This window comes from Bombus impatiens, unplaced genomic scaffold, assembly GCF_000188095.3.
Source record: "Bombus impatiens unplaced genomic scaffold, BIMP_2.2 scf_0463, whole genome shotgun sequence".
Taxonomy (NCBI): domain Eukaryota; kingdom Metazoa; phylum Arthropoda; class Insecta; order Hymenoptera; family Apidae; genus Bombus; species Bombus impatiens.
The window spans coordinates 2,237,117-2,250,532 of record NT_176882.1 but is presented as its reverse complement, the minus strand read 5'-3'; the positions used below and the strand labels follow the sequence as shown (position 1 = coordinate 2,250,532).

Genomic DNA, 13,416 nt, shown 5'->3' with positions numbered 1-13,416 from the left:
CAATATCATGTTAGAAATGGAATACAATCCGCAGCATTTTTCGACATAGTATTTTTAGATAACGTAATTGTATTCTACGTATGTACAATTTAATAACTTGTCTATAGTTTTGTCCTCTTGAAGCCCTCTTTTTATCGTTTGGAAATTATCTCCCGCCTATAAATTTCAGCTATTCGTATCAACGATTCTTAAGCTGGAATATCAATTTTTATTCCAGTCTCGCTATGATAAATATTTGAAAGCTACATTTGGTCGACCACACTTACCTTACACTCGATCAATCTTCCTTAAACGTTCCCACACGAATCTCAAAGTACTTTTCAATATCTTCAATCGATCCTAGCAAATACGTAAATTCCGATTTTCCGTTACTTGCTAATGTACAAAGATGCGGGAAATTCGTAACATGTGAGCCATTTTCCTTGACAAGATAAGCCAGGGATTAATACTTTGGAAGGATGATCTTAAAGGGTTACAACGAACGAAGCTTGCGCGATAATATCACAAAGTTCTTAACTTTTTTTGTTTGAAATTATCATTGACTTTTCTGTGCGCTATTCCTTAAATATATACCGTTCTTCCAAAATACGATGATCAGATGTGCGTTTCATTCGAGGGAGTCTCATCTTCGTCAGACACTTGATATTTGAGACGTCTATTTTTCGCGTGTATTAGGATCGATGATCTTTTTGTCTGTTGCAAATATCGCGAAGCACCGATTTCGTTAGTGTTTTTGTCTGCTGTCAAAAAATAGTTCGCAGGTACGTTATTCGTTCGCTTTTCATCCTCTCCATCGTCTGCCTGTAATTGAGCTGCCTCGTGCGACTTGTTTTTCACAGGATCCGAAGCGCTGTACCTACACATATGCCGGGAACAACAATTTCTGGGAGCGTGAATTGGTTTACGAAGTTTTACGGTGTAAAGCGTAATCGTAGTTCGTACGACAAACAATTCACCAAGCACAAAAATGGGTACAAAATTAACGACGAGCAAGGGAGATGCTTTTAACAAACATTAATCAAATTTGACTTACATCCCATGTCGTTGGCTATTTACGCTTCTTTCTCGAAACACCTGAGATGCTTGACTAGGCCTGACACCACAAATTGTACTGGAATCTCTCATGCTACTCAGGCCAACTCTGCTAATGGATGGATTGCTAGGGGAGCATCGACATGTTTCCTTAAAAGCATTCCGATATTTCGCGCTCATCACATTATACAGGATGGGATTGATGGTGGTGCTGAAGTAGTAAAGGCAACCAGTGAGCGGGTACACCCACTGGTTTATGTCATCATACGTCGAATCTTCATATACGTATAATAATCGTTGAATGTGAAATGGCGCCCAACAGATGAAAAATGTGATCACTACGGCACCTGTAGAACCAAGTCGAAGCACGATTTCTATCCACCTTGATGTTTACTGATACTACCTGATACCTCTTTCTCCTTCTCTTTTCCTCTTCCCAATATAATAACTATAAATAAATATTAATACCTTACAGCGAACCGTGAAAGATGCAGCAATGTTTATAAATGAAGATCACCGGCCAAAAATCTAAGTGCATTCTTGTTCTTTTCCTAATTGTAATGTCGCTTTATGAACGAGCGAAAGGATTGTAATATAATGGAATCGAGAGTGAAAACAACCTGTTAGGTTTAAAGATTAAAACTATTAAAATCTATTAAACAAAGATTATAAACTCTATTAAAACTAGCTCATAAGTTAACGAAAGCTCGTGGAAGTTAAAGGCATATATTTTAATATCTTCAACGTTTTAATATGATGACGAGAAATATTTTGAAAATTTTTAAGTGAATAGAAAAACACACGTTTAACTGTAAAGCCAGTTAAAAAGCAATTTTGATAACATGGGATTCATCGAAAGTCTATAAAACTGTTCCTCTATAAAAAAAGAAAAAAGAAATGAGAAATATGTTTTATCGTGTTCTTTTCCGTGTATTCTTCAAATGAATTAAATAGAAAGATCAGGAAGGGAGTAAATAAACGAGGTAATGAAATTTTCAACTACGTTACAACTCGCAAGAATGTTAGTACTTTCAACCTTTGTAACGTGTTATCGACAAGGTGAAAATTGTCTCGTGGTATGATGATCTCGCGCTGTCGAGAAACTTTGACATCCACGTCGGCTTCCTCATCAATCTCTGAACACGTTCCTTGATAGGATATCATCTATACGGAATAATGGCTGTCTTCATAGGTAAATCAGTTCGTTCTATATATTTACACGTGCGACAAAGGTATACGAAGTTGATTAACGTATTTACGAGGGGCGTATTAACATTTCGTAGGAACAAAGGACGGGATGATGTTTATTTAAAATAGAACATTTACTCAGCATCCGTGTGATGGTTTTCCGTGACTGGGCTTGTTTGGTTTCACCATGAACGTATCCCTCGACGTTTTGCGCGAGGGTATCACTTTGTATTCGCAACCCTATCCTCACGTAAAGCACCGCGATAAACACCATGGGTATGAGAAAGAAGAAGATACAACTAAGCTGGTAAAGAGGGAAATTTGGCATGTTTTCCTTCAGCATCGCGCAAATCGCGGATTCTTCCGAGTTTCGTTTCGAGTCTGGAAATCAAAACCAAGCGATATTTTCAACGAGAGAAAGTGACCATTTAAAAGAAGAATAAAAAGAAAGAACAAAATTTCGCTTATTTAATTACTCGTATCAGCAAATTCGTATGGAAAATGAACGATACGAAAATTAATGAAACGCGCACAAAATACATATATACGTCGGAAAGTGCTTTTGACTCGAATTTCTTGCTCTCATTTGCTCGATTGACATTTCCGATTTTCCAAACCGTTCATCAGTTTATTGATTACATTTTCGGTTCATGAACGCATGAATACAGTTTACAGAGTGTACGTTGAGCAAATATCTATCCTGACATCGTATCTATAATATATGGTAAAATTGCGTTAATACGATTTGTAATTCAAATGTAAAATCGATACCTTTTCAAATATCTACTTGTTTAAATCTTTAAAGCACTCCTAGAAAATGCTGAAACTTCCGCTAGCAACTTTACGAGCGGTATAGTAAAGCTTGCGAAAGCCACAAAGAATACAGAATAACAAATAGCTTTGCAAGAACTCACTTTGTGGGTACTCAACGTAATCTATATCAATGTAAGCAGCGAATGGTATAGCAAAAATCAAAGCTATCAACCATGCACCAAATATAGATCGTATAGAACGCTTCAGACCACTTCCATAATGACGAAGAGGATGATAAATTGCCAAATATCTTTCTACTGAGAATGCCATTATAGTTAGTACCGACACGTAAGAGGACCTTTAAAAAGAAAATTCTTGTAGTTGCTTTAAAACAAGATTTTTTGCGTCATCTCGTATAACGTTCAAAGTATGCTATTCTTTGACTGGTGCTACGTCGACTCACGTTTCGGAGACGTACGCTCTCAGTTTACATATGCCTAGTCCCCATTGCCATGGATATTGTTGCCAAAATACGCTCAATTCGAAGGGTAAACCTGAAAATCAATTGGAAAATTCGTGCTTACCCTCGTACTGTAATTGTTTTCATAGGGATTCGTGCTTTTCTTTGATTACACGCCGCGTTTCCGAAATTGCCATGTTGCAAAACGAAGATAAAATCGTGCTCGTGAAGTAAATATCCTTTATATCGAGTTTATTCGTTCAATTTCCTTTCATGATCGGCCTATTTACGAATAATTGAATGTTTCACAACTTAAGAACACGGGATGCTACGAACTGCTGATTCAATAATACAAGAGTAAAAGCAAGAGAGAATGCGATAATTTAAATGAAAAACATTTCCCAATAAAGTCTATTCCTTTTTCCTTCACGATTTCATCCATGAAATTCCTTTCCGAAATACGTTAGTTTGTACAATTGCAATGATTCGAATTCAATTACCGCTTTAGTTCGGTGAATAAGAAAAAAGAGAGAGAAGAAAATACAAAATTATAAAACAATGACATCGGACGAAAATCAAAGATCAGTGAACATAAATTAATTGTAAAGCTACTTGCGATGCAAACTAATTTATTCAGGGGAATCGCGATTCAGCACCAGATACAAATGAAATCGTAACGAATAACGAATGGAATCGTAAGTGGAACCTTTAATCACAGCAAGGAACATCGAACAACCCATTAACCGACAATTAACGTTTAATACGTGACCATTTTGCAAATATCGTCTCGCAACCGGCAATACTACATAAAACTCTTGTTAAATAGACTTTCTAATTTATACTGTGCACTGGCAAAGACATTGTAGATCAGAGATTCCGACGAATGAAGAATTTTTAACTACATAATTTTCTCGAAGTACTAATTATTTCTATTTTCTTATTTTTAATACAATTCTGGTAAATAACAAATGTGATCAAATGTCAATAAGATGTAACTGCAAGTATAGGGATTGAATAGTATATCAAGTATAAATGTATATTACATAGATACATATACTACTTATCTTACGTTACATATATCAGTTTCCATTTCCACCGGAAACATAATTCTTCATCAATGAATCACATATGTCTCGACTAGTTATGAATTAATCACAACTAATGGATTCGATAAGTTATCTACACGTGGGTCGAACTGCAACGGCACGACTATCGTAAAACAATTAAAAGCAGACAATTTCTAATCTTTTTAATACCATATTAAAATACTTCTCAATCGTAAAATTATACGCAATTTGTATGTCCAATTAAGTTTCTAATTAAAGTATCATTTCGCCCGAATATTTCTTTAAACTAATTCGCTTTGATTCGATTTGCAGTTACCGCAAATTATATTCGATTATATTTACAAATCAACATTAACTGCGACGAATAAAGTATACAAAAAATATAGAAAAAACAACGAGTAACGAACATTTCTTAAACTTACCCAATATCAAAAACAGCAGATCGGATACCGCCAAATTGAACAAGTAATAATTCGTCGGTGTCTGCATGGTCGGATTCCTCCATATGACGATGCAAGTGATCACATTGCCAACAAATCCGGTTACGAAGATGATAACGTACGTAAGGGTAACAGGTACGACCAACGTTAAAGATAAATACTTGGGACCGCGTATTTTTTCCAAGTATTCCAATTCGTCGCTAATGTTCTCGTAAAACGAATATTTATCCGACACATCCATCGTTCACGAATTTTAATCACCGTTTGCGACAGAAATAAATCACTTTGCCCTTTGTTCCCTTTTAAGTCACGCAACAATAATCGTTCTTCCTCACTTCGAAAACAATTAATAGTCTTCCCATAAATGTCAGATATTTGCTTCATAGAAATCCCTTCGGTATTCGTCGGCAAAGAACAAATTCATCTGTTGCTCGAATCTCGACAGTTCCAGCCGAAATCAATGACGTGTGGAAAACAGTAATAACGCTGGCGCCTCCCTCCCCCCATGCGAGGGATGATCTTAAAAGCGCACCGTTCGCCAGATCGTGAACAAGTGACGTCTCTCGAGTTGCTCACCTTTGCACCACGCGCCCATCTACTACGCACCCAACCCTCCACTTTAACCCCCGCAAACCAGTCCGCATCGTAACTCGACCAATAAAATCACGCGCATCTCGCCAAATCAACGATTCAAAATATTTAACGACAATTTTATCGTTCTGATTACCGAGAGAAATTTCTGCTCGCGCATACGCATATTTCACGAGTTGTAACACCTGCGAAAACTTACTTCTCCCCTAGACGCGTCTTGATATTTTCACAAATAGAACCAAGAGGGCATAGCATAAAACGAGATTTAATGCCGTGATAAATTGAACTACGCGACAACACGATAAACGGTTGCGCGATTTAACGCGAGAAATGAAGTTCTTCCGAATGTTTCGCTCTATCCGCTTCGTCTGTTCGGTATAATTCGATATACTCTCAACATTTAGCCGCTCAATCGTTCCACGTCAGAAGTTAGAGCAAATAAAAACGATATAACGCTGTCGTTCAAAGACATTGTATAGTTCCGATGTTGTTTGATATTATTAGAGGAAAATTCCCAGTTGTACGTAACCTCGTTAGGGGCTTTAATGTCATCGTTATTAAAATCCTGTACTTGGATAGTTAGGGATGATATTAAATCGCGTTAAAACGTGTAATTACTGTCGACTTGTACGATGAAAACAATACGAGTACCGGAGGATGCGTATTTTTGGCATCCGCTAAAATTATTGTTTATCTAGTTCAGCGGTGGGAAACACTACTACTCTACGGCATCAAAGAGTGGCTATATTTATTTCGATTCTTATTGTATGAAGTATAAATATTTTTCATACAATTTAATTTCGACAAATTATTTTTGTTCCCGCGTGTGTGAGTGACAATTTTTGTTTGCAAGAATTTGCTTTCTCATTCTACCAATCTTGCTTCGCGCCTTTAGAATTTTCATTTTACCTCGCAATCGTTCACGAATCTTTTCCCGCCTTATTGTCCTCAAGTATTCGTCTCTGACTGTGATTTACATACATTTGCACATTCTTCCGGGAAGTATGACGGAATGCCGCAATTAGTGTTTTTTTATATCTTCTTGGTTTGATAGCTGGATTTATCGGTATCGCGAAACAAAAAATGAATCACGTATTTCTTTGATTTATAAGTTAAGGATTCTCGAAATAAATATCGCTTGTTGTTATCGCTATCAAGACGAGCAATCTCAATTGCTTGTTTCGGAAGATGTATCTGACGGAAATGGCAGAGTAAGAAAGCTTCTTCATATCCGAAACGTACTTCTTGTATTTGCGGAGTGCACGAGTCGAGGATTAATATCAACGTGCCAAGAATAAAAATGTAGAAGGAGAACTGAAAAATATACGATATCAGTATGATATTTAGATGGATTGCTAGATGATTACACGATCTTAAAAAAATTTTTTTAATGCGCCAATTTGACTTTTAATAAAAATATAAGAAATCAAAAATATAGTATCGTTAAATACAGTGGATGAACGTGGACAAAAACGGAAACTTAGTACACGTAGCGAGTTCCTATTTTCTTTACATCACGTACATATATTTCACATTTTACCTTTAACGTCTTCTTACCGTGTACCGAGATAATAGCGTTACGTTTCCACGTTTTTGTCCTTATTCAGTTTTTAGATGATAAACAGTGGATTAGAAAACGTTGCGTCTGAAAAGAAAAGAGGAAAATCAATAAAATCGCGTGCACTGCAGAATATGAATGAAATCTAACGGTATTACCATCGCTTAAGAAAACAATGTTACCCATTGCAATGATTTCTGGCCCATTAGTTGTGTGAAAACTGTCCAAAACACGCACTGACACACCGAATACAAGCATTCAACTATCACGAAACTGATCAATTCTGTCACACAAAACAAATATTCTAACAAGACGCGCGTTACCATTTTTACGTTCTTAAAATATTCTTTCTAACATTATCTGGCAATAGTGGAATATAATAAACGAATACGAAAGCTTTTATTCAGGTTATACCATTCATATTGACAACTTGAACAGAGAAATTGCTGACGCATTCTTTTGTTCAGCTACAAAATTCTATACTTGAGAAATATCTTAACTCAAACCGTAATATTTTCGAAAGTGTATTATTCTATATCCGCTCTATTCTTTCTTTCTTAGCGTTCTCACTTAGCTTTCTTTCTATCATGTATCTAACTATTATTCCTTTATTTTATCAGAATAATAGGGATCTCCTTACGCTATATCATAAACGAGACAGACTTAATGATGCAAACTATTTTAATTAGAATGTCACCTTAAAATCAGATACACCTGAATTTTTCTGTCCTCCAACAATTTTGCTTTATATTTGTTTGCTGTTTTATATTTCAAATGTCTTCTGAATAGAAGTTTAAAAAGATAGTTTCAAGAAATTGCTTTTGTAAAATTTATTTGGTGAGGAGACTTTTCTATTCTACTTTCCAGTTCTCCAATTCTTCCTTCTCTTTTCCTTCATAACAGAAGAATGGAATGTATATTACATAACGCAGCAAACTGACAGCAGTCCACTATAACAATAACTTTTCGTTACTTCAGCTACAATTTTTCATACAACAAAAATTAATATGTTTTTTACACGAAAAATATGTTATTTTCCTGTTTTGTTGAGAATTGGACTGATTTGGCTATCAGGTACAGAATTATTTTCTAGATCAATTTAATCGAGAATATTATTGGATATATTACTTTTCGAATCACCTCGTGGATATAGAATTTTATTACCAGAGTCAATAACAAGCTCGAATCAAGTTAATTCAATTACGTAACGAGATGACCAAAAGTTTTGTTACTACAACAACTATTTTCCTGCAAATACGGAATTTTATTTAATAAAACACGAACGTTAGTTTTTTGTGATCATAAGTAAACTCGAAGAGCAGATATCTTACAATTACGAAACTTTGATTTTCGACTACCGACAAACTTTACACAGTTACAGATGTAAGCTTATCACATTTCCTTCGTCCATGTTCATTAAAAGTTCGAACTTGGTGTCAATCAATTCGAAACTTTAGGAAGTAATTACAACTCGTTCCTTGATGAAACAATTCTTGGACAAGTTTTATCAGAAACTTATTATTTTTAAATATTCATATACTGTGATATACTAATACATTATTTCATAATATATTTTCCATATATTTTATTTATTCAATTATTCTCCACATTCAACTTCTTCTCTATTTTTAATTCCGTGTTGAATAATTTTGTGACGCATCAAAATATTTGTTGGATGTATAAATACGATCTCCAGAAATCATATTTAATTGTATTTATTTTATTCATTTCTTTTTGGCGCGCGAATTCTGATTTGCATTAAATTATAAATAGTAATGAGATAAAAGGAAATAAACTGAAATAAGATAAAGTAAATTGTCCTGCATTGTTAGTGCGAGATTTTAAGAGGAATTTTCCTTCGTTGTTAAGAAAAAGATTTTCAAGATGCAAAATGTATCTAATAAAAAAATTGGATACCCAATGAAGTAATAAAGTACCCAATAGAAAGCTTTAAAAGATTCTAAACAGTTTCTTATATCAACCGTATTTAAAATAGTTTCATTAAAAGGATTCGAACCTTTGATAAAGAGAATTAATAGCGTCCTGACATTCCTTGTCACAAGATACCGTTCTTTGCCGGAGTTTTCTAGACTGACAAAAGTATGTACTCGCCTTTCTCGCATGATTTTTACTCTTTTGTACGTGCTATTATAAAATAAATGTCACTCGGTAAACAGTGCTTATTTATATTTGACTTACGTATATTACGATTTTCGCAATTAACCGCTAGAACTTTTAAGTACATAATCCTTAAGTACAATTGAGTAAAAATGAATTTAAAAACGCAACTATACAATACAGTCAGAAAATAAATAAGATAAGCAATAACGATACAACAAGCTTAAAACTATTATGTACAATAATTTTAACGGCTAACAATGTACAACTTAAATTACAAAACGCTACTGGTTGTAGACCCAGACTTATTCTCTTCTGTGTTACGAGCAGGATCTCTTTCATTTCTTTCTTCCTGCTGTCCGGAGTGCATTCGATTGAGAAGGGGCTTCGACGTGAAATCTTCCTTTGTGAGCACGTGTGATTTACGAGCGATATTATCGTTTATATTTCCATCTCTATTCACGCCTTCTCGACTTGTAGTAAATCGAAACATCTCCTTCGCTTGACTAATAGTATATCTAAACAAAAATTACAATGATATCGGACGTGGCGTTAAAGTAAAAAAGCATTGCCACTTTGAAATTCCCACTTTTTATAAAACTATGTTAAACATGCTACCTCACTGAACACTTGAAACTTGAGCTTCGCGCTTTTCCGCTCGAATTACTATTGCATATTTGAGACTCTCTGGTAGTCCAACTTCTCCTGCCTGTCATTCTCGTTTTGCAGCAGATGGTTTCTTTGAACGCTTTCCTATACCTCATACTCATCAAATTGTATAAAATTGGATTCACGGTTGTGCTGAAGTAATAGAGGCATCCGCTTAAGATATACAGACACTCGTTCAAGTCTGGATAGTAGTCAGATTCTTGCGCGTAGATATAAAGCAATCGTTGAGCATGAAACGGTGCCCAACAAATGAAAAATAAAATAACCACCGCAGCTAAAACAGCGATTACAGGTTACAAATCTGACGAAAATAAAAGTAAAAAATGTAAAAAATTGAAGATAAAAGACGTCTTACTTAACATTCTGATCACGGATTTTCGAGACTGAGTTTGCCTCGAGTCTCCATGAATAGCGCCCTGCATCACAGAGTTTAAAGTATGATTTGTACTGTTTCTGATTTTTAAACCCATTCTGGTATACACCACCAAAATAACTAGCATTGGTATCAAGAAAAATATAATACTGCTCAACTCATAGAGAGGGAAATTAGGCATATATGGCAGCAACATTCCGCAAACCGCGGAATTAGCCGAGTAATTCCCGGAATCTAAATAATTATACATTTTCGTTACTTCCTTTATATACATGTATATATAGCGGTTCGGAGAAACGCGATGAAATCTTTTAATTAACCTCGTGGATATTCGACTAAGTTGACTTTCGTGTAGATTGCAAACGGTATGGCAGAAACCAACGCAATCGACCACGCGGCTAAAATGAAACGTATTGGTCTTTTGAGGCCACTTATTGCATAAACGCGGAGCGGGTGACAAATCGCCAAATATCTTTCCATGGAAAAGGCTACTATCGTAAGAACCGATACGTAGGAAGATCTATTAAGCAGAAAATAAATTTTAGAGAGAAATTTATATAATATAATTGTTTGTAATTGACTAAAAAATAGATTGCTTACACTTCCGATACGTATGCCCTGATTTTGCAAAGACTAACTCCTAGAACCCATGGATATTGTTGCCAAAAGAGGCTCAGCTCATTAGGTAATCCTGAAAATGATCGAACACAGCACGATAACGATCGAAGAACAAGTAAATAATAATCGATCGATCGAGATATTTTATTTCACCGTAACAATTGAAAGACACAAGAGTCTCTGTGATGCATAAACTCATTTTCTCGAAAGTAGATTTACGACTGCCTTAAACCCAGATGGCAATTAACGCACAGACGTCGCAATGTTTCATGACGATGTTAATGAGATGCGAAATTGTATCTCTCGTGTTAAATCAACTTCAATATTTATTACACCGTCTGAGAAACTATTTCTATTTGCTTCAACCTTTTAGACGTCGAATTGCGTATTAATGAGAGATACAATTATCTAGTGACGACTTATTTCCTAATAAACGCTCACAATGGAGAACAAAGAGGACCGAAACGTTGAAAATGAATCATTTAATAAAATATGATTACTCTGAGTACAAACGAATGTCATCTAGAAAACGCTAATTAGAAGCAATATCTATGCAGTCACACTTAGTATTTCACAAAATCAATATCAGATACCGATCATGCTGAATGTGCGTAAGCATTGAACGTCTTATCATAATTTTTTTAATCACTGATTTTCATCGCTATTGCGAACAGCATACCTATCGATAAGAATTCGACATTTTTCTATCTTTCCAACGATACATACAGAAAACAGTTCTTTTTCGCAGCGTAGGAGATACAACAAAAGTATGGTTGTATATTTTGACGTCATTATCAAGTTTAGCAGAATACACGGAACTTAAAAAGGTAAGATTTTTATCAGAAGTTAATCGGTATATTGACGTCTACGATTTCCAGCGTAGAGACCTCTTCATTTCTGCCATTGTATCCTTATTTCGGAAAAAAAAGGATTCTTACGGAAAGTTTCTCATACGATGAGATTGAAAACTCAACGTGTCTACAGTCAACAGCTACACCTCGATAGTCAAATTTCATTCTAATTATGTATATGATATTGTTATCGTCGTCTCGTTATCTTGATCTTAAATTTCAGTTATTCGAGTGACGAACATCCAGGTTAATTTCGTAAACGCGATGCAAAATATAAACGATCGTATAAAGCGTTATGCTTGTTCCTATCATCTTAAATCTGTTAATTCTACGATGACTTTAACACCGGTGCACGCACGTCCACAACTTTTATCCTAAAAAATTCGCGCTATGACGCAAATATAAACGACGTTACGATCAACAAACAACCAACCGAGCAGATAACAATCTCTCGTGTACACATTAGAGGAAGATTAATTTAAAGCCTTTATCATCGACTTAAGAAACAATGGTAAAACAGTCTGAATTTAAACGCGTCGTTCGTAGATAAATTTCTCGATACAGTCCTTTTTGCCTTCCTTTTTTCCGTTAATCGCTCGTATATCGGCAATACGCTCGAACATAAATTCGCTAAATCAAACAATCATATATTATATCTATATAACTATCATACATATAAACTAAATTAAATATCATTTCTGTCCACACGTTTCTCTGTATATTGATATCGACCTATTTTTATCAAGCATCGATATATAAAAATATTAGCAATTCCAATAGAAATGCTATTTCCACTTAATAACTTAATCGAGTATACGTTATTTCAGAGATCAGACATAAATCTAATACGGTTATAGATTCTCTTCGTGTCGATTAAAAGCAAATCGATATACCTACACAGGGGGTCGCGTGTATTCGTCCACGCTTATCTTTATTAAACGTCTATCGAACTTCATTATCTTCATGTTCCTTCATAAATTGTTTTTACGAACGGGGAGAATGAGAATTGACGTGACCCGGACGAAGCAACAAAACGTATCGATACAGGCAAACGTAAACGCCACTCACCCAACACAAGTAGAATAAGGTCAGATATGGCCAGACTGAATAAGTAGTAGTTGGTGGCCGTATGCATCGAAGGATTTCTTATAATTACGATACACGTCGTGACGTTCCCAAAAATACCAGTCACAAAAATTGTCACGTACGCTATCGTTAATGGTATCACCATCTTCAGAGGCAGATACTTAGGTCCAAGTACCGTGGCCAAATATTCGTCTTCCGTTAAATTCTTCAAATCCAAATCCTTCCAAAAGTCGTGAATATCGTTTGTATCGTTCTTCGATGTTTCCATGATGATTTTTAAGGTGGGCAAGTAAATTTTCTTCCTCTGTTCCCGAAGAATATCTTTCGCGAAAGAAGTCGTACTTCGATCGCTGAATATTTCAAACGAAACCTGCGTGTTCTTGAAGAAACACGTTTAGAATTTGACACGTTTCATTTAGTTTGATTTAGTTTAAAAATGTATTACGCGTGATCGTAGAAATGATCACCGGTAAACAAAACATTCTGCTACGAGGCTCGATAATTCGATGTCGAGTCAACAAACCAAGATCGGTCGATCATTAGTAGGTCATCAGCTTAAGACAAGTTGAAGACAGTTCAATAATTTTATCGAAATTGTTGTCCCATGAAATT

At 35.3% G+C, this 13,416-nt stretch overlaps 2 protein-coding genes across 3 annotated transcripts; both read right to left on the bottom strand.

Moving 5' to 3' along the window:
- Window positions 1-88: 88 nt before the first annotated feature.
- Window positions 89-7,630, bottom strand: LOC100745021 (neuropeptides capa receptor-like). 2 transcript variants are annotated; one of them, XM_024368611.2, is made up of 8 exons: window positions 7,272-7,630; window positions 4,923-7,176; window positions 3,437-3,527; window positions 3,135-3,331; window positions 2,359-2,601; window positions 1,034-1,379; window positions 267-856; window positions 89-193 (listed from the first exon to the last, which is right to left on the bottom strand). In XM_024368611.2, exons 2-7 carry the CDS (start codon window positions 5,179-5,181, stop codon window positions 595-597), a joined length of 1,398 nt encoding a protein of 465 aa, XP_024224379.1. In that variant the 5' UTR covers window positions 5,182-7,176; window positions 7,272-7,630; the 3' UTR covers window positions 89-193; window positions 267-594. The 2 variants fall into 2 exon arrangements, with proteins under 2 accessions (XP_024224379.1, XP_033177359.1); XM_033321468.1 differs by lacking the exon at window positions 2,359-2,601.
- A 456-nt stretch (window positions 7,631-8,086) lies between these two features.
- Window positions 8,087-13,072, bottom strand: LOC100744902 (neuropeptides capa receptor). Its single transcript, XM_003490637.4, has 6 exons — window positions 12,787-13,072; window positions 10,850-10,940; window positions 10,570-10,769; window positions 10,232-10,483; window positions 9,826-10,150; window positions 8,087-9,725 (listed from the first exon to the last, which is right to left on the bottom strand). Exons 1-6 carry the CDS (start codon window positions 13,070-13,072, stop codon window positions 9,482-9,484), a joined length of 1,398 nt encoding a protein of 465 aa, XP_003490685.1. The 3' UTR covers window positions 8,087-9,481.
- Window positions 13,073-13,416: the final 344 nt, after the last annotated feature.